The sequence below is a fragment of the Lissotriton vulgaris genome, chromosome 5 (assembly GCF_964263255.1).
Source record: "Lissotriton vulgaris chromosome 5, aLisVul1.2, whole genome shotgun sequence".
Taxonomy (NCBI): Eukaryota; Metazoa; Chordata; class Amphibia; order Caudata; family Salamandridae; genus Lissotriton; species Lissotriton vulgaris.
In genome coordinates, this window is record NC_141693.1 from 710,034,932 (window position 1) to 710,059,264 (window position 24,333).

The following is a 24,333-nucleotide window of genomic DNA, read 5'->3' on the forward strand; positions in this document are numbered from 1 at the left end:
GGGTTAGATATAGGGATACTATATCTAAGTAAAAGGTGATTACACCAATTTACCCCAGCTCAGTGATCAGCCAGTTGTGTCAAATATGGAGGCCAGGCCAGGGGTGGCACAATACATGCTGCAGCCCCTGGTAGGCCTTGGAAACACCTATGCCCTGGGTACCTATGGTACGCTGTTACAGGGGCCTATAAGGTGAACCAGTTCCAATTGTGTATGTACCTAGGGTACATGGAGTCCATTTTAAGGAGAGAGAAATTAGCCTGGGGCCCTGAATAGCAGGATCCCAGGCCAACTAAGTCAAAAACCAGCTAAACACCAGGCAAAAAGTTTGGGGGTAACCATAGTCAGATATCCACCTTCATACATATACTATATCTAAAGCAAAGGGTGATTACACCACCTTGCCACAGCTGTGTTACCAGCCAGTTGTGTCTGTTTAGATGGCCAGCCAGGAGTGGCACAATACATGCTGCAGCCCCTGGTAGGCCTTGGGTGCACTTATGCCCTGGGTACCTATGGTACACTGTACAAGGACTTACAAGAGTGATCCAATACCAATTGGTAAATGCACCTAAAGTACATGGATCTCAATTTAGAGAGAGAACAGCTAGGCTGTGGGTCTGATTAGCAGGCCCACAGCCAAGGAAAGTCGTAAACCAGTGAAGCAAAAAGCAAAAATCTGGGGTGACCATAGGATTGCAGACCATACTCTCCTACAGGCGCGAGCCCAAAAAATTGCCTTTACAAGCTATATGGATACAGCAGATGCTTACACTTCAGGACTGGGAATCAATAATGTATGTTAAAAGGACATATAGGAGGAGGACGAAAGACTGCTATACTTACGTCTTGACTAACCTGTAAAGACACAGTGTGGTAGCTGGCAGGAACAGTCTCATCTTCCTCATCTTCGCTGTGGGAACGGGACTGTCGCTGGTAAGACGCACTTGAATGTCTAACCACAACATCTTTATCCTTTGCTTTCTTCTTAAAGCGATTTGACTTGCTATCATATTTTTGGTTCCTCTGCCTCTTCTCCTGAGACTTGTTCCCTTAGGAAGAAAAACAATCAAGTATCTGTGGCATTAGTCGTCATGCTTTCCAAAACGAAACAAATGCTACAACTGTAAATTATTAACATTCTAAGCTAAAACAGCTATACTCCGAATTCAACATTAGGAGACACATCTACCTTTGCATAGAGAACCCCGTAGCATTTATCTCCACAACACAAGTGAAATGAAAAAATTACTCATCTTCAGCAAAAATCTTTCTGGTGTATGCTCAATCTACCTGAGGATGCCTCATTTTTTGAATATTCCAGGCAGTTGAGTGCATCTCAAAACTTTTTCAATAGTTGTTCCAGGTCGATAAGGGGTCAAAACCATCATGATGTTACTGCAGTGGCCACTTCAGCCCTGTTGGAAGGAGCCCGCTAACCTTGAGGATGCTTCTTCTTGGCCAGTGCATAGCAGATGTTGATGCAGAGCACGTCCCATCTAGAGATGATCCGCTTCTGCACTGCCTGACCTTTCTTTGCACAAACATACCCCACGAAGAGTTGGTTGTCCACCCAGAACTCTTGTGTGCAGTCAAGGTAGAACAACAGCAATCTTTTTGGTCCAGATCCAGATGGTGGAGTCACTCCTCTTCTTTCGAGGGATATGGAGGAGTATAAAAGTTAGGGAAGGAGACAGAATTGTCAACATGAAAATCGGTGAACACTTTTGGTAGAAAGGAGACCTTTGAGAGAAGCACCACTTAGTCAGAATAGACTGAGAGGTAAAGCGATTAGGATGATAAGGTCTGGAGCTCACTTACTCAGCGGGCAGATGTACTTTCCACAAGGTAAGCTGTTTTCAAGTTAAGAAGCCTGAGGGGCTCAAAAGGAGCACACATCAAAAAAGTCAAAAACAAATTAAGGTTCCACTGAGGCATAATGAATGGTGAAGGAGGGAAGAGATGAGAAAGACCCTTGAGGAACCTATGTACAATAGGAGACTTGAATAAAGAGGGTTGATCAGGCAACTGCATGAAGCCAGAAAAGGCAGATTGGTAGCCCTTAATCGTGCCGTGAGCAGAGCACTGCTGGGTAAGAAAAAGAACAAAAAGCAGAAATTCAGAAAGAGGGGCAGAAAGGGAATCACTGGATTACTTTGCAAACCATGCTACAATATTTTTCCAATGGCAAGCGTATGCTGTCTTGGTGGAGAGACGCCTAGCTGCGAAGATGAAATTACAGACTTTGGAAGGAAGGTTAAAAGCTGTCAACTGTTGAGGCTCAACCTCACGTAGGAAGGTAGAAAGTAGACATGTTCGATTGGAGAACCCTCCCCTGTGACAGAAGATCTTCCCAAAGAGGTATACAGATCGGAGGATGGACTGCCATGCTCAGTAGCTCAGGATAGTGGACTCTCCAGACTCTGTACGGAGCCACAAGGATAAGTTGGGCCCAGTCACTTTTGATCTTCTTGAGAACCCTGGGTAGGAGTGATATGGGTGGAAAGAAGTACAGGAGGCCCGAGCTCCACTCAAGACAAAAAGCGTCTCCAAGCGAGTGCCACCTTGGAAACTCCCGCGAACCAAACTGTTGATATTGCACATTCTCGGTGGATGGAAACAGATCTAACCAAGGCTCTCCACAGTGCTGAAAGAGACGTTGAGCCATCTTTGGGTGTAAACACCATTTGTGATCCGCTAGGCAACTTCAGCTGGGAATGTCCGCTCTGGCGTTCAGACAACCCATCACTTGTTGAACCACCAGTGATATGGCCTGCTGTTCCATCCATGTCCAGAGATGCTGGGTCTCATGACAAAGGGTCCACAACCCCACTTCGCCCTGTTTGTTTCAGTACCACATGGCAGTGGTGTTGCCTGTGAACAATTATATCAGCCATCAACTGATGGAGGGCAGAAAGGCTTTCAATGGCAATCCGATCGGACAGAGCACCACCAGGTTAATGTGGAATTTGGATTTCAATTGAAAGAGTACTCCGATCTCCACCTCTCACAGATGCACAAGTTACTTACCTTCGGTAACGATATATCTTAAAGAAACATTAGTTAGTGTTAGATTACTTACCTTAGAATATCCCTAGGCGTAAGACTGGATCCGGAAAGTATTTTGCCAGCAGTACCCCTGCCCGTTGGTAGGCGTAGTCCTCTAGCTCCGCGTCTGTCGTCAGCGTTCTGATCGCCGGAATGACGTCGCTGGAGTACTTAGAAGATGCCCTTGCGCGCTGATGTCAGTTCTGTACATAGCTTCCCACGCCAGGAACGCAGAGCCATGTAAGAAAGTGACACTGGTGCCATGAAACTAGGGCCCTCAAAGGGAAATAGCTTAACCCTAGATATCGATTTGCAGAACGGAAGGGATGGGTGGGGCCGTAAGGAATCTAACACTAACTAATGTTTCTTACAGATATATTGTTACCGAAGGGAAGTAACTTGTGCATCTGAAAGAAACACGTTAGTGTTAGATTCCTTACCTTAGAATAGATACCCCAGCAAAACCAACCTCAGTGGTGGGTCTGCAAACCGAAATCACACCCGGAAGTCCTGGAGAACTGAACGGCCAAAGAAGCCGTCTCTCCGGACTTGACTGTCCAGGCAGTAATGCTTGGCAAACGTGTGCAGCGAGGCCCACGTAGCTGCCTGAGAAATGTCCTGCAAAGGGACTCCCCTACCCAGGGCAGTAGTAGCCGCCGTGGCCCGAGTGAAAGGGGCGCGCAGACCCACAGGAGGTTCCTTTTTAGCCAAGGAATAACAGATCTTGATGCACAAAACGACCCACCGAGAGATGGTCTGCTTGTGCACTGCCCGTCCCTTCTTAGCGCCCACCTAGCCAACAAAGAGTTGGTTGTCCACCCGGAACTGTTGTGTGTGGTTCAGGTAAAAAGAGAGCACACGTTATGGGTCCAGAAGGTGGAGCCTCTCTGTCGAGGGATGCGGAGGCGGAAAGAAGATGGGCAAGGTAATGGACTGTCCGATGTGAAAGTTAGTAACCACCTTGGGTAGAAAAGGAGGACAAGTCCTCAGAACAACTTTGTCCGGATGGACAGAGAGGAAAGAGGCTTAGATGAAAGATTTATATATATCTGGTTCTGTGCCCGTGCAACCTTGCATATGTGGGTGAAACAGCAAGAGCCATTCATATACGGATCGCTGGACATCGTTCATCCATCAGGACAGCCAAACTGTCGGCACCTCTAACCAAACACTTCCTCAAATGTAATCACAGCCCAGATGATTTGAGTTGCCGTATTTTAGAAAAAATAAAATGTTCTGACGTGAATTTCACCAGTACCCGAAAAAAACAAGAGGTTTATTGGATTTTCCGTTTGGACAGTTTCAAAAGGGGACTCAATAATGACATACCCTGGGAAAATGTGATCACCTGATAGGCCCCTGTTAGTTCTCAATATCCTGCACCCCTCTTTTAAGTCCAATAATAAAAAAAACCCTGTTTAGCTATTCCTTAGACAACTGAGTCCTTAAAAACCCCTTTCCCCTCCCATGTTCCCGCATTTCTAGCTAGCGCATACTATTAATCGTCTACACTTAGTATGGCTACCATAACATCTGCATATTTCAAACATTATTATTTCACCTCTATTATCGTTCGATATTTTGTTGGACTGCCGCAACCATCTTTTAGAGTTACCACTATCCCTTAACTAACAGAGCGACAATATTACCATCCATTGCATTGCACTTTATTCATCATTTTTTGGCTCCATTATACATTATATCATCGTTCTGCAGCCTTTCCTTCATATCCACAGTCATGTGGATCACATGACCGTTTAACTCTCCCGATACCTTGAAGCCTCAATATAAGGAGGCTCCACATACAACATCTAGTAAGCTGATACCACATCTTGGCCCGGATAGACGTTATCGCCATTAGAGACATATTTAACAGTAAGAATCCCCTTGCGCTATAGCCTTCACCCCTGGTAGCCCATACTTTTTGCCGGTGAACCTGAACAGTATTAAACGCCTTGTCACCGTAGGCTACCCTTTCGTGTGTACTGCAATGTACATACAATTAAACATCGTTGAAAATCATTAAAGCTAATAAGTTCCCCGCCGCTAGCGATATCACGCTACTTGCTCCTGCCGTGCTCTGTTTTATGTACATGGTCCGCTCATGTTATCCGCGCAATTAACTTAAACGATTATAGTCTAAAGGCGCTATGCGACCACTACGAATATTTCTCTTTTGGACATAACTGCTTGATACTCCCCATTTATCTGTACTATCACCGATGTGCAACGTCCGATATTGTCAAAAATACCTCTCATTCCTGAGCCCAATAACGCGAGCTATTATGATTCCCTGTTATTCGCCTCTGCCAGGTTCCGTTCCTGGGATAATCAACACAAATATTTTACCTTCCACGCATGCTGCTTTATGCCGCACGATTGTTCTCACCACAACTTGAGCGCTTATCCATTCCCAAATGCATTGAAACTAAGCCCAGTCACCACACTAAAACTCGCTGAATTTTCTATCTACAGGAAAAATTATCAAATTCTCCACACACTAACGGTCCTCCAAAATCAGCAACACTAATCTGAAGACCATTCCTGATGGGCACCCATTCTCTAAAAGGTAACACTCTCTTTTCCCTCTTTTTTCTTAGATACATGTTGGGCAACCTCCCCATGTATATAGCAACTAGAGAGCCTGATTAGATAATAGAGCAATTGGGCGTTATGAAGAGTGAATGCTGTAGGAAGGTGGACACCTGACTATGGTTACCCCAGATTTTTTGCCTTGTGTTTAGCTGGTTTTCGACTTAGTTGGCCTGGTTCCCTGCTAATCAGGGCCCCAGGCTATCTGCTCTCTCCTTAAAATGGACTCCATGCACCCTAGGTGCATAACCAAATTGGTACTGGACACCTTGTCAGCCCCTATATAGTGCACTATAGGTGCCAAGGGCATAGGTGCATCCAAGGCCTACCAGGAGCTGCAGCATAGCTTCTGCCACCCCTGGCTGGTTCTTAAATTGACACAACTGGCTGATCACTCAGCTGGGGCAAGTTAGTGTAATCACCCCTTGCTTAGATATAGTGGCAGGCCTTATCAATCCTGGAGGCAGAGTGCTTGGTTTTACGTGAGATGGTGCTCCAGCATGAGATGAGCCTGTCTGCAGCTGTCGGGAACAACTCCCTTAGCTGTTCCGGGATAATGCCATACCATATACTCTTAAGTGCATTATAATCCATCGCGGTTATATGCTAACTTTGGTTTGGCTTTATCAAAACATGTCGTGTAAGGTGTCATACGATTTGGAATACTATCCCCTCGACAATCCTGTCTACGGGGATAGCATTCCACCCTTCTAGAGGGAGAAGACATGTTACTTTGCTAAAACGCGGTTAATCCTAACCAGAGCCTCAGCATCACAAAATGGATGCTGCTGCCACCGACACAAGTCTGACCTCCTGCTGCTGACCGAAACTTGGCAGAGGAGGCCTGGACAAAGGGTTTCCTGTCGCGGGAAGGTGCTACACCACCCCAGACAGGAGATAGTGTATTGGGGCAGGGAGGGCTGATTGAAACTAGACAGTGCCTGGGGCGCACAAGGCTTGCCCTTGCATAATCCGGTCAAACCGGTTCTGGGGCACACCAGCCCCATTCCCAGCGCGACCCTGGACAAAGGGAAAGGGGTGTAACCACCGCCTTCCTGGGTCCCACCCATAGGAGGGACCTAGCAGGTAATCCAGCCACCTAGATTGGTATAAGAATGGGAGCAGTGCCAACGCACTCAGATTATCCTGACAAACTTATGAAACGAAACTCTGGACCCTTCGACATCCTACTCGACGTAGAAGACTGAAGAATCTCCCTTGTGGTCAAGGAGTGACCACCCTGTGCAAACAGGCACCATCCAGCACCTCGACGTTTGCTTTGTTGCAGTTCTCGCCGGAACTCGAGCGACAGAGATCGACAAGACCCAGCGTGCCTGCCTTCTAACAGCCCGATCCACAGTCCCTGCAGAGCTGAGACCCGTGGAGGCGACCTGAAGCGTGGGGCCGGCCATCTTGGAAAGACCATGAGGCGCTGACGAGCAGCATCCGAGACCCCCTCGAAGCTGTGCATTGGGGTTTGAGAAGCCCCAGCCCTGAGCCACACTTGCACCGAAGCTCACCCCTCTACACTCACCGAGTGCTGCGTGGGGGCCTTCTACATCTTTAGGCTCAACGCGTTGGTCCGGTCGCTTGCCCGTTGGCTAGCGGCCCCAGTACCGACGAACTTTGAAATCTAACCTGTGAGCTTGGTTGCTCTAGACTTGCCCTCGCTCCCCTGAAAAGGAGCACCCGCTCTGACCCTCCTGGTTCGAGTATTAAGCGATCTTCGAATCCTGCGTGGGTTGCGCTTGCCAAGGGTTGTTTGCTCCAATCCGGAACCCGACACCGCCGACAGCGAGAGCCTTCGTGGGACAGCTCGTGGTCCACTCCTGGACATCCTCGGTGCCCCAGAGTCCACATGGCAGCGGAGACAAGCTTCACGACATCGACCTGATTGCGCCAGACATTGCCTGGTTCCTTCCTGGTTCCACCCTGGTCACTGCTGAGTGACCCAGACTCTGTCCCCTCTGCTTTCAGATCATCTATATCTTCGATCCACCCTTGGATCACACCGGACACTTCTCTTCTCAACGCCTGCAGCATCTTCATCTTCAGGCACCATCAACCTGCATGACAAAACCCAACACTACTTTGCACCCGCTTCCTGTGGGTGAGGTAACTCAGCAACGCCGGTGCTCCTGTACTGGTACACACCTCTAGTGTATATGTCTAAAGTTTCGTCCTTCTAAGTTAAGCGGAAGTCTCCTTTGACAGTAACTTTGTAACTTTTACGCACCATTGACTTTGCATTGGTGCACGTATGTGCTTTAAGCGCTGCACCCGAATCCCGCGGGCTTTTCCCGACTTCAGCATTGCTAGTCCCGATAGCTCCCAGCGATTCCCCAGGCCCTAGGCCTGACCACTGTTCGATTAATGATACTTATACCACTTTTTTGATATATGGTTTGAGTGGCCCCTGGGCCTCATCCAGAATTGTGCAACTTCTATATGTTTAACTGTGCTTTTGTTTAAACGCTTGTGCTTCTAGACTCATAAAGAGTATAGAGGATTATTCTAGTAATAATTACATATATTTTTTATAATATATAACTTGTGTGGTGTCCTTTCATTTGATATTACAGGATTGTGATTGGTAAAACAGCTTGCTTAACACGACCTTTTGAGTTAAGCCTTTAAGGCTTCTTAGTCCATGCTACCCTTAGGATAGCTTGTCTATAAGGTTGACTTACAACCTGACACCATAAGGGATTGTTTGGACTGATACAAGGTGCCCCCAGAATTGGAGACATCATATATCAGGCCAACTTCTCACATTGGTGCGCAGCGGTGCGGATTTGAGCTTGCTGTTTTACCATTGCAATCTTTTTATTAAATTGAAAGATCACATCAAGTACCTTAGGTACATATAAACAAAGCTTAGCATATTTAAGTTCTACTGAAATTAGTAGTTGTAGATCAAAGGGGTTAGCACACCCTGCCTACAACTCACTAGCAAGGTACTGTAGGAAAACACTTAGTGTAGGTAAGTGCACCACTTACACCTCACTAGCAGTCATGTCTGGCACAGGTGAAGCTTCTAGCTCTCTACCTGTGAAGGTTGACCTTACCAAGGCACCTTCCAGCTATGACCACCTCAGCCACAGAGACTTGAGTGCCTTGTGCACTTCAAAGGGGCTGAAAAAGGGTCACAACCCTACCATTCTCAACCTGATAGCCATCCTGAAGAAGGATGACCTTGAGAAAGCTAGTGTAGCTCCCTTAGGGTCAGGAGATGGAGTGACTCCCCCAGAGAATGAAATAGCACCCCAGAAGATGAGGTGGACCCAGAATCAGATGGTAATGAGTCAGATCATCATCAAGGGGATATCCAGGTACATGTGGGGAGGCTTAGCCAAGCCAACTTGGACCTACTTGGAAATGGAGAGGGCCAGCACCTCCCCATAGTACATACTAGAATTGTTCCAGGCAATAGAAGGTTGAGATCTCCCTCAAGGGATTCTCACATTTCTAGTGCCCCAAGAGAATCTCAAAGGGGAATGGGTTCCCCCCAGAGAAGAGAGCATAAGGCCAGAATGAGGGCTGTCCAACTCCAGATAGAGAGGGAAGAGGCAGCCTTGGTCCAAGCTAAACTTGCTTTAGCAATGGAACAAAAATTGAGTGGATTAGATTCCACTGGTGGCAGCAACATAATTCCTAGAGAGAAAGACAGGTCCTATGATACTAGAAACCTGACAAAGATTGTGCCCCCCTACAAGGAAGGGGATGACATCCACAAATGGATGACTGCTCTGGAGAGAGCCTGCATGGTACAGCAGGTTCCTCAAGAACAGTGGGCAGCTATCTTATGGTACTCCTTTTCGGAGAAAGGGAGAGATAAGCTCCTCAGTTAGACCTGAGGATGCTAAAAATTACACTGTCCTGAAGAGTGCTCTGATAGATGGGTTTGGCCTAACCACTGAACAATATAGTTTAAAGTTCAGAGATACCCAGAAGAAACAGACACAGGACTGGACTGATTTTGTAGATTGTGCTACTAAGGCTCTGGAAGGTTGGCTACATGGCAGCAAAGTACATGACTTTACAGGATTGTATAATTTGATTATGAGGGAGCAGATCCTAAGTAATTGTCAGAACCAGCTTTTACACCAGTACCTGGTGGACTCAGATCTGACCTCTCCACAAGAATTGGGTAAGAGGGCAGACAAATGGGTCAGAACCAGGATTAGTCACCAATATAATTCGGGGCCCCCTGGAGCAGACGAAGGGCAGACTAGCAGGGGAGTAATGAATCCAAAACCGAAAACGGAACGTCTGCCCTATATGTTTCAATTTAAAGGCTCATAAAGAGTCCTACAATAATAACATGCACAGCTTAGAGCTCACTTGTCACGGCCTACACATTTAAATTTTCCACACAGCTTCAGAATAAATATATTTTATTTTCAGTTTTCAAGATATAAAAGTGATGAAAAAAGTATCCAAAAACATCATCATTTAAATATATACATAACATAATAATACACTCTGTGGGGACGCTGTTTGCTCGCTGGACCTGACCTGGCTGGAGCTATTTGCTGCTAAGGGCTGCCTTAACCCACGACTTGCGGAACCCGCTCCGCGGGTCCCGCTGCAGATTTCATCTCATCGTTTGCTGTTGGTTCGTGGTCTCCTGCCTGGCTGCTCTGTGGGGGCGTGTGAGGCTTCAGGGCTGCGAGCGTGAGGCTGAGTCACCTGGCCCCGCTCTCCCTGAACGCCCCACCCCCACCTTCAATTCAATTCAATTTTATTTATTATGTTCTGGCTCTCGGCAGAGGGCCACATACAATATACGGAAATAAAATACAGAACAATACAACTGCAAAAGTATCCACCAACACGCACATAAATTTCATATAGACTAATTCACACACCAGAGCAGTATAGGATTTGGCACATCAAAAAAGGCGTCTCCATTGGTTATTAATAAATAGCTAAAAAACTTTTGAAGAAATTAAAAATGTAGGAGCAGAACATTTCGTTTGGGGGACAATAAAGTGCATGGAGAAAATCATTCAGAGTTAGAATGCCCAGACGGAGACAAATAACTTTTATCCATCTAGAGCGCAATTCACATAACGCCGGGCAAATCAGTAAAACATGCATACAGTCCTGGGTATTTAGATGACATAGGTTACATAAAGAGGTGGAGCCGTACCATTTGGACAACAAGAGGTTTAACGGAATTAAATCGTATCGCAGCAGGAACCAAAATCTACGTATGCCATGTGGAAGGGACCATCGCACGTAGAATTGTGGCTGCTTCATCAGATAAGTATCGAGAAGGATATGTACATTCCTTTTCCCATGGATTAGTTTTTTATCCGATTGAAAGCATAGATCCCAGGAGGCTGCTTTTAGCACAAGTTTTAGCTGAGTAGGGGAATATACAAAAAGGGACTTTTCGTCTAATTTTAGAAGAGTTACGGCTTTTCTGAAATTACAGACAAGTTGGGAGAACTCCTTGAAATTACCTAGTAATTCACTTTTAATGAGTGCTCTCAATGTCCCAGCTTCCGCTCTTGCAAGACAGGCCACCCATCTAACTAGGGCACAAAGGCCCTGTGCCCAACTGCTCTTTAGACCAAATTCAAGCCTGCAGGCGGCCAGAGAGCAGGCAGAGTTTAATGAGGAGAGAGATCTTAAAAGTTTCCCCTCGATCCTATGGCAAAAGTCCCACTTTTTCAACTCTATTAACTCTATACCATACAAAATTGTCGCGGGGATTTTAGATCTAAACACCTCCAATAAAATCTGAAAGTGCCGTTTCCCCGTTGCGTGGTAAAGTGAGTTTAATCCTTTGCCATAGGCAAGAGCTTTGCGAGAACAATGCTCTATATGGAGCTTCTCACTCAGATTAGCCGTGACAATTTTCCCCAAAAAAATATATGACTTTACAACCTCCAATTTTTGCCCCCCGATACTCCAACCAAAATCTGCAGCTCGACACCTCTTTTTTCCTACTATACACATAACTTTACTCTTAGTTATATTAATCTTCATACAATGAGCCACCGCATAACTATGGAGGGCATGCAGCCGATTTGCAAGACCTTTAGGCGTTAAGTCAAGAATGAGGACATCATCGGCATACATCAGACAAGATACAGGGCTCCCCCCCAGCAAGGGGGCGATACCCTCAGTGGCTGACAAGGAGGCAGGCAAATCAGCCGTATATAAAGAAAATAGGAGGGGAGCCAGTAAACAGCCTTGTTTGAGGCCATTACTCGATGGAATTGGGTCAGAAAGCCCCCCTTCTCCCCCCAACAGGACCCTACACCAGGTCTCTGTGTGGAGAGCCCGCACCAGCTCCAGCAGGTGAGACGGGAGACCGAGCGCAGCCAATTTTCTCCAGAGCGTTCCGCGATCCACTTTATCGAACGCAGTGGAGAAATCAATAAAAGCTGCATACACCGTCCCCCGCCTCACCTGTACGTATTTGTCCGTAACTACCTGTAGAGCAGTAAGGTTATCCAGGGTTCCGTGATTCCTACGGAACCCAGTCTGAGCAAACGGCAGGATATTGTTCTCCTCAACCCAAGCGGAAAGAAATCCTAGAAGGCATTTCGCAAAGACCTTCCCGATTGAGTCGAGGAGCGCAATCAAACGATAGTTACTTGGGCAGTCCCTAATTCCCTTCTTGAAGATTGGGACCAGAATACTCCCCCTCCACGAGGCAGGAACCCTTTTCGACAAAAAACATACCTTAAACAGGGGATACAGTATTTTACTCCACCCGAGCGGGTCCTGTTTAAGGATCGTCATGGGGAGTTCGTCAGGTCCCATTGCCCCAGATGTGCGCATGTTTTTTATGGCCGTCTCGATTTCCTTTGCTAGAGGAAAGTTCGAAAGGCCATCCGCATCCTGCGCCATAGTGAAAACACTACCTTGGGAATCATCAGAAGAGATACCATTCCCTGCATAAAGGTCCCGAATGTAGATGGACCATGTCTCTTCCGCTATGGGAATGGGGGAGGGGCTTACTCTGGACCCACACCCCTTGCCTATTATTGCCCAGAAATCTCTAATCCTACCATGGACGACCGACTCTCGCAGATCGATCCAGATATTGTCCTCCTTAGCCTTTTTTATTTTTAGTTTAAGTCTACTTCTCTTCCTTTTTAGCCTTGAAATCTCTCTTCCACGTTCTATACCTCTATCCAAGTATTGTTCCCGGACAAGATTGTTAATTTCCTTATTTAAGGTACACAGTGCCCTGGGAACTTCAACCCCTCTTATTGGTCGGGAAGATCTTTTTGCACAAGACGTAATCTTCCGCAAGAATTCTTCGAAGTATACTATTTCGTTACCTTGCCACTCATTGAGAACTAAAACAGTATTAGATAAAAGTTCCTGCACTCCTTTAACGGCTGCGGCATTCCAATAACACCTTCCAGAGGAAGCATGGAAGGCAGCATCGCTGCCGCTAAGAGACCAAGGTGCCGTAGGCAGGGTTTTTAAGGAAATAGTTACAAGTAATAAACTGTGATCACTCAGAGGGGTGGGTACAATTTTAAAGTCAAGAATAGATGGAAACAAACCATAGTCAGTGATGACATAATCCAAGATGGAAGACCCAAAGGGAGACTTATGGGTAAATTTTGCAGGGACGTCCGACGGGAATCTCCCATTTACTATAATCCCGTCGGCGGCCGCTAATTCATTTAGCAAGATCTTCCCTCTTTTATTTGTCACTGACTTTTCGGGGAAGAGAGCTTGGGGAATAAAGTGCGCCTCTTCTTTAGACTTATTCCTAAAAAGATCCAGACTTACATTAGAGATCTTACAATTCAAATCGCCCATAATCAGCACCTCCGGTGGAGATGGAACATTTTTGATCTGATCCACATAACGAAATACCCGCTTCAATAACACATTAAAACGTTCTTCTGGCGGAATATAAACATTTAAAATCACGATAGGGGACTTAATGCCATCATTAAACAGATTTTCTATAGTTATGGCATGGAAGAGTTTACTGGAGTCAATATAGTGGAAGAATCTCCATTGCGATTTATTAGACAATAAACAGGCTATTCCCCCCCTGGCGTGCCCTTTCTTGGAGGGGGCAGCAGGCACTTCCAAGACATAATAATCTTTAGACACATTCAACATGTTGACACACCAAGTTTCCTGTAAACAAATCACATTAGCTCCTACAGAAAAGAGGAAAACAAATTTCTCCGGGCTGCTGTGGATCCCTGAAGCATTCCAGGAAACGATCTTCAACGAAGTGCTAAAGATGCTGGAATAGTCTGGGGTTGTCTTTAATTTTTGAGGTCAGGGCTCCATGCAGCCAATTCCACCGATCATTATCCTCTATACAAGAGGAAATCTGTGTCACCGGGGGTGGATTTGCTTGCACGACCACGCGTTTTCCCTTAGAGATCCGAATCTTCAGATCCCCAAGGGGAGCGGTAACCCCCCCAATCCTGTCTCCTCCTAATGCCCCCCCGGGCGCATACTTAATGTTGCCTAAATTAAAAATCGGGAGAATATCAATACCCGTGCGTTGGAAAGTCTCGGCTTGCTGCAGTATCAGGTTTACAATGATTGGTGAGTAAAATTTAACCCTTATACTAGAAACCTTAACTTCACCAAACAGGGTAACCAGCTCAATATCCCTAGATTGGATATGGTGGAGATTTTCATTCTCACTGAATCGCTTCAGTAACCGAGCTCTATTTAGGGGAAGGTCCACATCAAATAAAGGAAGAAAGTCCAGGACAAGCGTGTCCACTGGAGCTTTGGATATACATTGGAAGTCCTCCACTTTAGGGACAACCTCAGTCTCCAAAGCCAAGGCAAAGGACGACGCCATAGGATTAAGAGGGCCGGATCGAAAATTACTTGGGTCTCCACTCACTGGAGGTTGAGACAGGGTTTGCGAGGGACCCCCCAGTTGGAGCAAAACCTCCTGAGATATCAAGGGACCCAGTTCGCGTCCACCCTTAGGGGGTGGGGAGAGAAAGGAGTTCAATTCAGCATCCGCCTTAGTTGACAATGAGCGGACCTCTGAACCAACCTCTTCACTCTCCACTTCGGCCAAGCAATCTTGGAATATTATTTGACGCTGCCTTTTCTTCCTGTACTTGCGAATTGGCTTCTTTTTGTTCCCTTTATTTTTTCCATTTTTACCGATTTTTTTTTCTTACCACAGGTTTAGACTCATAGGTGTCTTTTCTGTTCTCAGACGTAAAAATGGGGAATAGGTCTTGAACCCCGGTAAGACCAGCCACAGATTTATTTTCTTCCTCAATCTCTATGACAGAATTCTTACTGCAATTCGACACTACAGTAGGGGGACTGGCTGCAGTATGTAATTGGGCAGACACCACATCCTTCGAATTAGCACAATTATTTATCTCACCCCCTTGCGAGCTATGTGCCGTCATGGGTAAGGCAGCACTGCTCAAATCACTTGATTTTTGTAACAAGGCCTTCAGGATTTGGGTAACTGAATCCAAGATGCAGTCTGAGCTGCCAACAAATTTCCCCAATAGAGCTAATATCGAGGCCAGTAATTGTTCCAGAGCAATCATGGATTCAGAAATGGGTTTTTCGCATGCCTCCAGGGGGTGGCATATGCCCGATAAGTTAAGACTCAAAGACCCAGAAGCGTCTAACAAATTAGGCATATCCTGGTCATATAAGGAAGGGGTGCTACTGTGGAGCAAGCGCCGGGAGGGGGTCGCACCGCACTGGGATCTACTGGGGGCCTCAGACTCCACTTTGGCTATAGTTGCACATTGACCACAGGCTTTACGGTCGGTAGATGATGGCAGCAGCAGACCACCACCCGACCTGTCTATCTGTGGAGTGCAAGACAGCAGTGGGAAAGTCGTAAGATTTCCTTCAGGTCCCACTAGATTAACCAAGCTTTCTCCCTTCCCTTCAAGAATCGCACTAGGGGAGGGCACCATCGAAACTGAATGTGGTGCAGCAAGGAGCACAGAGGTAGACGGGGGAGATATAAGAGCAGTGGTGTGAACCACCTGGCCCTTAACACCGGAGGCTTTATTAGATACATTAGCCTTATTTAGGGTCGGTAGATCCTAGAGATCAGATAGTTGACATTGACCCTTCAGTGGGGGATTGTTCACAGATTTATTTCTTATGCGAACAGGCTCTTTTTGTGAGGCCAATATGCCTCCAACTTCCCTCCCAGAACGCAACGTTTTAGACATTTTAAATATAACACACAAGATATCACTACAAGAATACCGACTTCTAAGAAGATTAATATAAAATATTAAAAATATTTCTCAAAGATAAAACAAATAGTCCAGAAAATCCAATGGGGACCGCCAAAGAAAAGAAGAATTAACCGTAAAAATAGATTCTAGCGAATAAGTAAACAATATCAATTATCGAAATCTTCCAGAAATAAACCAACACAATCAATACGACTCAAGGAGTGCACAATACAAATAACTTAGTCCATGTAAGTGACCTGGCCCAGCCCGGCCTACTTCGGCCACTGAGGGCCACAGAGGGCCCGCCCTTTGCCCGGGCTTAGCTCCGCGCTATGCTCCGCGCGCGTCCCGCTGGCGCGTCAGTGGCGGCCTCTAAATACCGGGAGGGGCGGGAAGAGGACCAGCTGCGGCGGGTTGAGCAGCGCTGCGCCTGCTGGTCCTCGCAGTCCCGACAATCAATGGGCAGTGGCAGGGCCCCCTGCAGAAGCAAATCCGGCGTCGGTGGGAGTGCGTTCACCACGAGCGGCGCCCGCGGAGCGGGGGCCGCGAGGCGTGGGGCTGAAGGCAGCCAAATGTCAGCAGCAAACGGCAAAGAGCAAACGCCAGCAGCGATTCTACCCACAGTCAGGTAGGCAGATGAGTCACACCACGCAGAGTTTCCCAGCCCCCACTTATCAGGATCAAGCGGGAGGGGCGGGAAGAGGACCAGCTGCGGCGGGTTGAGCAGCGCTGCGCCTGCTGGTCCTCGCAGTCCCGACAATCAATGGGCAGTGGCAGGGCCCCCTGCAGAAGCAAATCCGGCGTCGGTGGGAGTGCGTTCACCACGAGCGGCGCCCGCGGAGCGGGGGCCGCGAGGCGTGGGGCTGAAGGCAGCCAAATGTCAGCAGCAAACGGCAAAGAGCAAACGCCAGCAGCGATTCTACCCACAGTCAGGTAGGCAGATGAGTCACACCCACCTTCCTGCAATCAAAAAGGCACCTGGACTCTCCCCTCGTGGGACGCTGTTTGCTCGCTGGACCTGACCTGGCTGGAGCTATTTGCTGCTAAGGGCTGCCTTAACCCACGACTTGCGGAACCCGCTCCGCGGGTCCCGCTGTGAATTTCATCTCATCGTTTGCTGTTAGTTCGTGGTCTCCTGCTTGGCTGCTCTGTGGGGGCGTGTGAGGCTTCAGGGCTGCGAGCGTGAGGCTGAGTCACCTGGCCCCGCTCTCCCTGAACGCCCCGCCCCCACCTTCCTGCAATCAAAAAGGCACCTGGACTCTCCCCTCGTGGGACGCTGTTTGCTCGCTGGACCTGACCTGGCTGGAGCTATTTGCTGCTAAGGGCTGCCTTAACCCACGACTTGCAGAACCCGCTCCGCGGGTCCCACTGCGGATTTCATCTCATCGTTTGCTGTTGGTTCGTGGTCTCCTGCTTGGCTGCTCTGTGGGGGCGTGTGAGGCTTCAGGGCTGCGAGCGTGAGGCTGAGTCATCTGGCCCCGCTCTCCCTGAACGCCCCGCCCCCACCTTCCTGCAACACGCCCCATTGCTCTTGGCCCATAAAAACTAGAGAGAGACGCTGCGCGGGAGCGCCCGGGGCTAAGACCGGGCAAAGAGCGGGCCGTTTGAGGCCGTTCGAGGACTGGGAGGACTGGACTGGCCCACCCCTCTTGGCTTAATATTTTTGGTAGCTAAACTAGTAACTGAGGGGAAATAGATCTAGCATCGTTACAGTCCCCCAGTATTATGGATCCAAGGGTAACCCGTAGTAAGTCTTCCAAACGTGGGTCACTAGTTAGTGGCCCCATGGATGACTTTATAACCCGCACTAACATAGCCATAGACGAGGAAATATCTAAGCTTCAAACCCGGGTCTCGCTAGAACTAGATGCCGCAAGAAGAGTGTCCCAAGTAATTGCACTTTCCAAAAAATCCTCCCTAGGCCACATAGCCACCTCTGTTACCCCTGAGCGCCCAGCCCGTCCAAATTGTATAGTCGCTCAGGTAGATATCCACCATTCACCGACCCCGGCTACTTCCATACTTGTCACAGGAAGTAAAGATGAGGATACTACACCGACACCTCTTATTATGCACATCCCTGCTCCCATTGTATCTCTCCCTAATCTGACTCACAATATCTCCAGTGGCAAACAACCAAAGAGGAAACGCAATTCTCGCTCAGCTTATTTCCGAAAAAAAGCGAAAATTGCTGTTCCAAAAGATTTGCCCAAGAACAACATCACAGCACTTAATGCGGGAGCTGAGTTCACCCCTAATACCCAGTCATGTAGTGAGGGACAGGGGAAAAACCCATCCATTTCCCTCCTGAATACCACAACAGACGAGGTCCTTGAAGTAGACGGGCTAATTAATAACAATAAAGAATTTATAGAGGTGGTTTGGGACACACTTAAAAAACTTCTGTCACCTCTGGACCTAAGATTATCAAGGATAGAAAACAACTTGTTAGAAATGGAGAAGAGCATTATTGCGCTGGCCACTCTTGGGTTGAAAAGTCTGGAAAACCAGGGCATTATCGCAGCTGACCCAATGCCACAACCTATCGCACCCTTAACCAATCTAGCTTCCTCTTCAGTCCCACCCACTATAAAACCTGTTCCTAAACCAAGGACAGTTACGGTGGAGCAAGCTCGCGTTAAACCAAAGCCTTCTCCACGAGGCTCCACACGTAACTTGCAACATCCCAAACACGAAACAGTAATTAGATCAGCTCCTAGTGAAACTCAGATCCCCACAGCTAAAGACAACTTTAGAGGTGGCTACATTGACCTTCCCCCAGAGGCAAACGACTATGTCGTTGTCTTGACGGGTGTTCCAACGCTAGGTAATGGCCAATTTGAAAATCACTGGTCGCTTAAAAATAAAATAATGCATTGGTTAAATGTTAACAGACCAATCCCCAATGGTAGGAAAAGTAGGGTATTGATGGTTCGCAGAACTCCCTGGGTAGGGCCAACGCTGAAATCCAGTCCGGGGGACTGCATAGTAGTGACCTTCGAAGATCCCCACACGGCGCACCACATTTGTAGTTGGCCCAGTAATGATGACTCCTTAGTTAAACCCAAGCTACTATCCTTTTTCTATCCTCCCCGACCTAGTTATAATCAGGGGGACAATTGGACATTGGTTCAGCACCACCAACGGCCGAATAAGCCCAGGGGCCACAGGGAGACCCTTCTACATTGGAATGGCCTCTCTACCTATAATAGATTCGGTGGTTTAGAGGAGATGGATTGACTCTCTGTGCAAGCAGCCAAGCAACCCCGAAGGGCACTTTTAACTTCGCAAAGGCATCATTCCACTGATTGTCCTGTCCTTGAATCTGCAACAAGCCGAGTAGGACGATCCAACAACGCAAGGGCTGATGGGGTGGCAACGTCATTGGACTCTATAGCAAACTGTAACAGGGAAGATTGGCCAAACCCGCTTTGCGTGACCCTCCCTGTACCTACTCCTCTTGAACAGTCGGATTCTACCTGCCTTGCCCCTTATGTGTCCTCCAATCTCCCGCAAATCGAGCCACTTGTGAGGTCTTCAAAACCTGTGGGAGTGACTGTTTCTCTTATGCCCATGCCTATTGACCCCACCAGGGTCTCTCCACCAGCTGACTCTGTCCTAAAAATTCTATCTTGGAATGTGGCTGGTCTTGGTCGCAACTTTGACATCCCCGAATGGAACGACTTCCTGGAACCCTTCCACATCTGCCTTTTACAGGAAACCTGGTGTTTAGAGCCAAGGCATCGAGTGGGATTTACCACCTTTTTTATCCCCGCAGTCCAGGAACAAGGGTCCAAAGGTCGCCCGTCAGGCGGCCTTATTATATGGATTAGTATTGCTTTAGGCGTCAGGGTAAAAGAAAGAAACACCCAATCTTTGGACCTCCAGTGGTTAACGGTAACGCACAAAGGGGGAAGAAGTATGGAAGTCTTCAACATCTACCTGAGGGGTGCCAAAGGCGGTGCATCCCATCTACCATCCACAGGTCTAAACCGCAATCTGGCTGCCTGCGATGCAGATTCCTATATAATGCTTGCAGGGGATTTCAACTGCTGTTTCGAGCCCTTGGCCAGCGAAGATATCTTGGACACTTTTGAGGAGGACACCAGGAGAGGTATTCCTATTTTGAATCTTGACCCGATTCCCAAATGGTCGCAAAACGCAATAGAGATCAATGCATTGTGCATGGAGCATAATTTGCGACCGACAAATGGCCGATCCAAATCTGACCATATGGGTGCCCACACTTATAACAGACAAGACCACACGTCTAGGATTGATTACATCATGCTTAATTACAACCTTTGGCAATACCACCTAGATATGGAGGTTATAGTGTCGGGTGATAGCGATCACAACCCCTTATCGCTATCTATTTCATCCCCTTGGCAGGCTGGAAGGCAAGGCTTAACCGGTCATAAGTGGAAATCCTCTCATGAAGTGGTCCCCACAAACTGTAGCAGGCGTTTAAAATGGGCAAAAGTGTTAGCCGATGATACAAGGATGGCCCAAGCTGGGACAATTTTGGAAGAGGTGGAGCCCCGGATGATCACTTTGAGCCAAAACGATAACAAGATCCTACCTCTATTCACTGAGACTGTACTGGCGCTGAGTGACTTATTTATTGTTTCCCAAACCGCTCGAAGGGGTTTCTCGAAATCATTGCCCAAACAGTCAGACAAGTGGTATACTCAAAAATGTCGTGAGGCCAAGAAGGAACTTGTCGAGACACTAAAGACCAAAGATGCGGTTGCTATCAGGGCTGCTAGAAAATTTTATAAAAAAACCATAACTGAAGCTAAACAGACTTATGATTTTAACTTCTGGGGAGATCTAGTAGAGGCCAGCACTAGGAAGGATGCCAAGAGGTTTTGGGACCTATTAAGATCCAGGGAAAAGCCCATTGACCAGCAGCTAACTTGTAACATTGAAGGGGGTGCATGGTTTGACCACTTTTCGCAACTGTATTCTGCTCCCTCAGGCCCAGCCCAGGTAGCTTGCCCTCCCATGGATTTTAAAATCAACCTCCCGTGCCATGATGGCCTATTTACCAACTTAGAAGTAGAAAGAGCAATCCAGTGCATTGTCCCGAACAAAGCAGCAGGACCTGATGGAATCCCAGGAGACCTAATTAAGAACTATCCATCTACTTGGAGTAGATTAATTGCCTCGCTTTTGAATGAAGTGATGTTGGGTGGAGTCTTTACCGATTCATGGAGGGGCGCTGAGGTCGTACCTATTTTTAAAAAAGGGTCCAGGGACGACCCAGCGAACTACCGCCCAATTAGTTTATTAGACTCTTCTCAAAAGGTAGCAGGGAAGGTGGTATTGGGCAGGATCATCGAGTGGGCAGACGAAAATCACATCCTGTCAGATCTCCAAGCAGGCTTCAGAACAGGAACAGGCACAATCGAGCAGACGTTCCGCCTTCTAATGATCTATTGGAAAGTGGTGGTGCTGGGAGGGGGCAGTCTGTATCTAGTCTTTATTGACCTGCGGACTGCCTTCGACCTGGTACCACGCACGTTTCTATGGAACGTCCTCGATGGGTTAGGCCTTCCGCCCTATTTGCTGTCGCTGCTTGTAAAATTTCACGATAGGAATTTTGCCCAAATTAGATGGGGTACACAGGGAGAGAAAACACCTCGTATCCCCGTGGATAGAGGCGTCCGCCAGGGGTGTGTGCTTGCCCCCACTCTGTTCTCTCTATATATTAACGGAGTGGTGGAGCATCTTTTACAACAACCATCAGATGCACCCACCCTGGCTGGAAGGAAGATCCCAACGCTTCTGTTCGCGGACGATACACTCTTAATTTCAAAATCACCGATGGGCATCCAATCGCTGCTTTCCAGCTTTCAAACCTTTTGTTATGAAAGGGGCTTGGCGATAAATATAGGCAAAACCAAGTTTCTAGTTCTTAACCTGCCTAAAAAATCTGTTTATCCCCCGGTCCTGGATTCCGTCCCACTTGATCGCGTGAAAGAATTTGATTACCTGGGTATACGCATCAGTGATACCATGAGCTGGAAGGCACACCACCAAAAAGTCTTCCTTACCCATAAAAGGGTGGCAGGTGCGCTGCTCAAGGAGCAGCGAGCTTCACCATCAAAACCTATTGGGGCCCCCCTAGATATTTATAGGGCAAGGGTTGTAAGCGCGGCACTTTACGGTGCTGAGTTGTGGGGCACTCAAAAAGTTGACACTCTGTCCCACCTTGAGAACAACTTCCATAAAGACCTAATGGGTTTGCCCCACAGCACGCCAACAATCCCATTGCTGATAGATGCAGGTACCCGGGCAATCTGCGACCAAGCGAAACTACGCCCACTCCTGTTATGGTCCAGAATTTGGAATGTTCAGGAGTTAAGTAGTTACGCAGACGCTTTAAACGACATTTTGTCATTACCGGGTTCTCATAAGATCATCTGGCTTAGGGAGGTTAAAAAGCTGCTTTACAAATTGGGCCTAGGAGAGGCTTGGTCCAACAAATCTGCACCCACGAAACAACAGCTAAAGAAGGTCTATTGGGCATGGGTGGACAGTGAGAGGGCCCGAAGTACAAACCATTGTAAATCTGTAGCCCTGTTTTTGTCAGCTAAGGAGTTACCGCTAAGGGAACCTTACCTAGACACCATTCAGAGCCCAAGGGACAGAGCATTGTACATTAAGTTCAGGTTGGGGGTACTTCCATTATGTGAGTTCACGTCCACTTGGAAACCGCCCGCTCAAACTGTACCCCATTGCCCCTTCTGCGATTTAAAGGTAGAGTCTGTGTCCCACATGTTGTTCGAATGCAGCGTCTATGTAGCTCCGAGACGTAGGTGGTTGAAGCCTATCTGCAGAAGTCTGGGAACTCGTTCTCACTTGGAAGCTCTGCGTATTTTACGTACAGATGCTAGACCCTTCTTTTCCACTTGCATGGCAAAATTTTTGGGTTGGGCTTGGCGTTTAAGAACCGCAAGAAAACTGTTAATCCAGTGAACGTGCCTACCCACCCAATATTCTGTTTTGAATATGAAATGTTTTTATGTCATTGATTGTTGTTAAAAATGTTTTTAAAGATGTGTAAATGCTTTTATGATATGTTTTTTATCGAATAAAGCTATTACTTACTTATAATAATACACTCACAGTCATGGAAAATACACAACCCCTGGGCACCCTCTCATCTTTCATTCGTATTTACAGACTCATTCCACTAAACCAAACTTACACATTAGATTCATTCATTCACATTAACACAATCCAGAAACCTCACAACCTATCGCAGACAAATACACTGAGGTTGTCCTGCAGTATCCTCTCAGCAGTTTGCTAGGGAGAGATATGATATTGTTAGCAGGACAGATGTTCACCACGTCAACGCGCGTTTCGGTGCCAAGCCCAATCTAAGGCCGGCACCTTCATCAGGGCATGTATACGAGGGATGGGCACAACGGGGGCAACACAATTTTGCAGTCATGACAGCTCTGCGATGAACAAAAAGAAACATTTTAGAATCACATTATACAATTACATTTTCGTTTTTCCTTTTTGTCTTTCCATCAGGATGGCACTGTTGTATACATATCATGCTATTTATATTGAGAGTCAAATCACATTAATCCATAGTAATCATGTTTGCCATCATATTGTATATAAATACAGTTCAGTTCACAGAGAGCATTTCAGCCAGCTCGAAGCAATGCATAACATAATATGATTCAACGTGGCAGCGGAGGCAAGCTTCCACCCTGGTCACTGCTGAGTGACCCAGACTCTGTCCCTTCTGCTTTCAGATCATCTATATCTTCGATCCACCCTTGGATCACACCGGACACTTCTCTACTCGACGCCTGCAGCATCTTTATCTTCAGGCACCATCAACCTGCGTGACGAAACCCGACACTACTTTGCACTCGTGCACCCGCTTCCTGTGGGTGAGGTAACTCAGTAACGCCGTTGCTCCTGTACTGGTACACACCTCTAGTGTATATGTCTAAAGTTTCGTCCTTCTAGGTTAAGCGGAAGTCTCCTTTTACAGTAACTTTGTAACTTTTACGCACCATTGACTTTGCATTGGTGCATGTGTGTGCTTTAAGCGCTGCAACCGAATCCCGCTGGCTTTTCCCGACTTCAGCATTGCCATTCCCGATAGCTCCCAGCGATTCCCCAGGCCCTAGGCCTGACCACTGTTCGATTAGTGATACTTATACTACTTTTTTGATATATGGTTTGAGTGGCCCCTGGGCCTCATCCATAATTGTGCAACTTCTATATGTTTAACTGTGCTTTTGCTTAAACGCTTGTGCTTCTAGACTCATAAAGAGTATAGAGGATTATTCTAGTAATAAATACATATATTTTTATAATATATAACTTGTGTGGTGTCCTTTCGTTTGATATTACAGGATTGTGATTGGTAAAACAGCTTGCTTAACACAACCTCTTGAGTTAAGCCTTTAAGGCTGCTTAGTTCATGCTATCCTTAGGATAGCTTGTCTATAAGGTGGACTTA

General features: G+C 47.1%; 1 protein-coding gene across 6 annotated transcripts in view; it reads right to left on the minus strand.

The window, feature by feature from the left end:
• Window positions 1–24,333, minus strand: part of GBF1 (golgi brefeldin A resistant guanine nucleotide exchange factor 1) — a 2,509,897-nt gene that overhangs the window by 414,127 nt on the left and 2,071,437 nt on the right. For 3 of the 6 annotated variants that reach the window (XM_086922141.1, XM_086922142.1, XM_086922144.1), the window contains exon 33: window positions 859–1,052. In XM_086922141.1, coding sequence (XP_086778267.1) covers window positions 859–1,052 — 194 coding nt within the window. Of the gene's footprint in view, window positions 1–846; window positions 1,053–24,333 lie in introns of all 6 variants that reach the window. The other 3 variants (XM_086922138.1, XM_086922139.1, XM_086922140.1) reach the window with 1 other exon arrangement.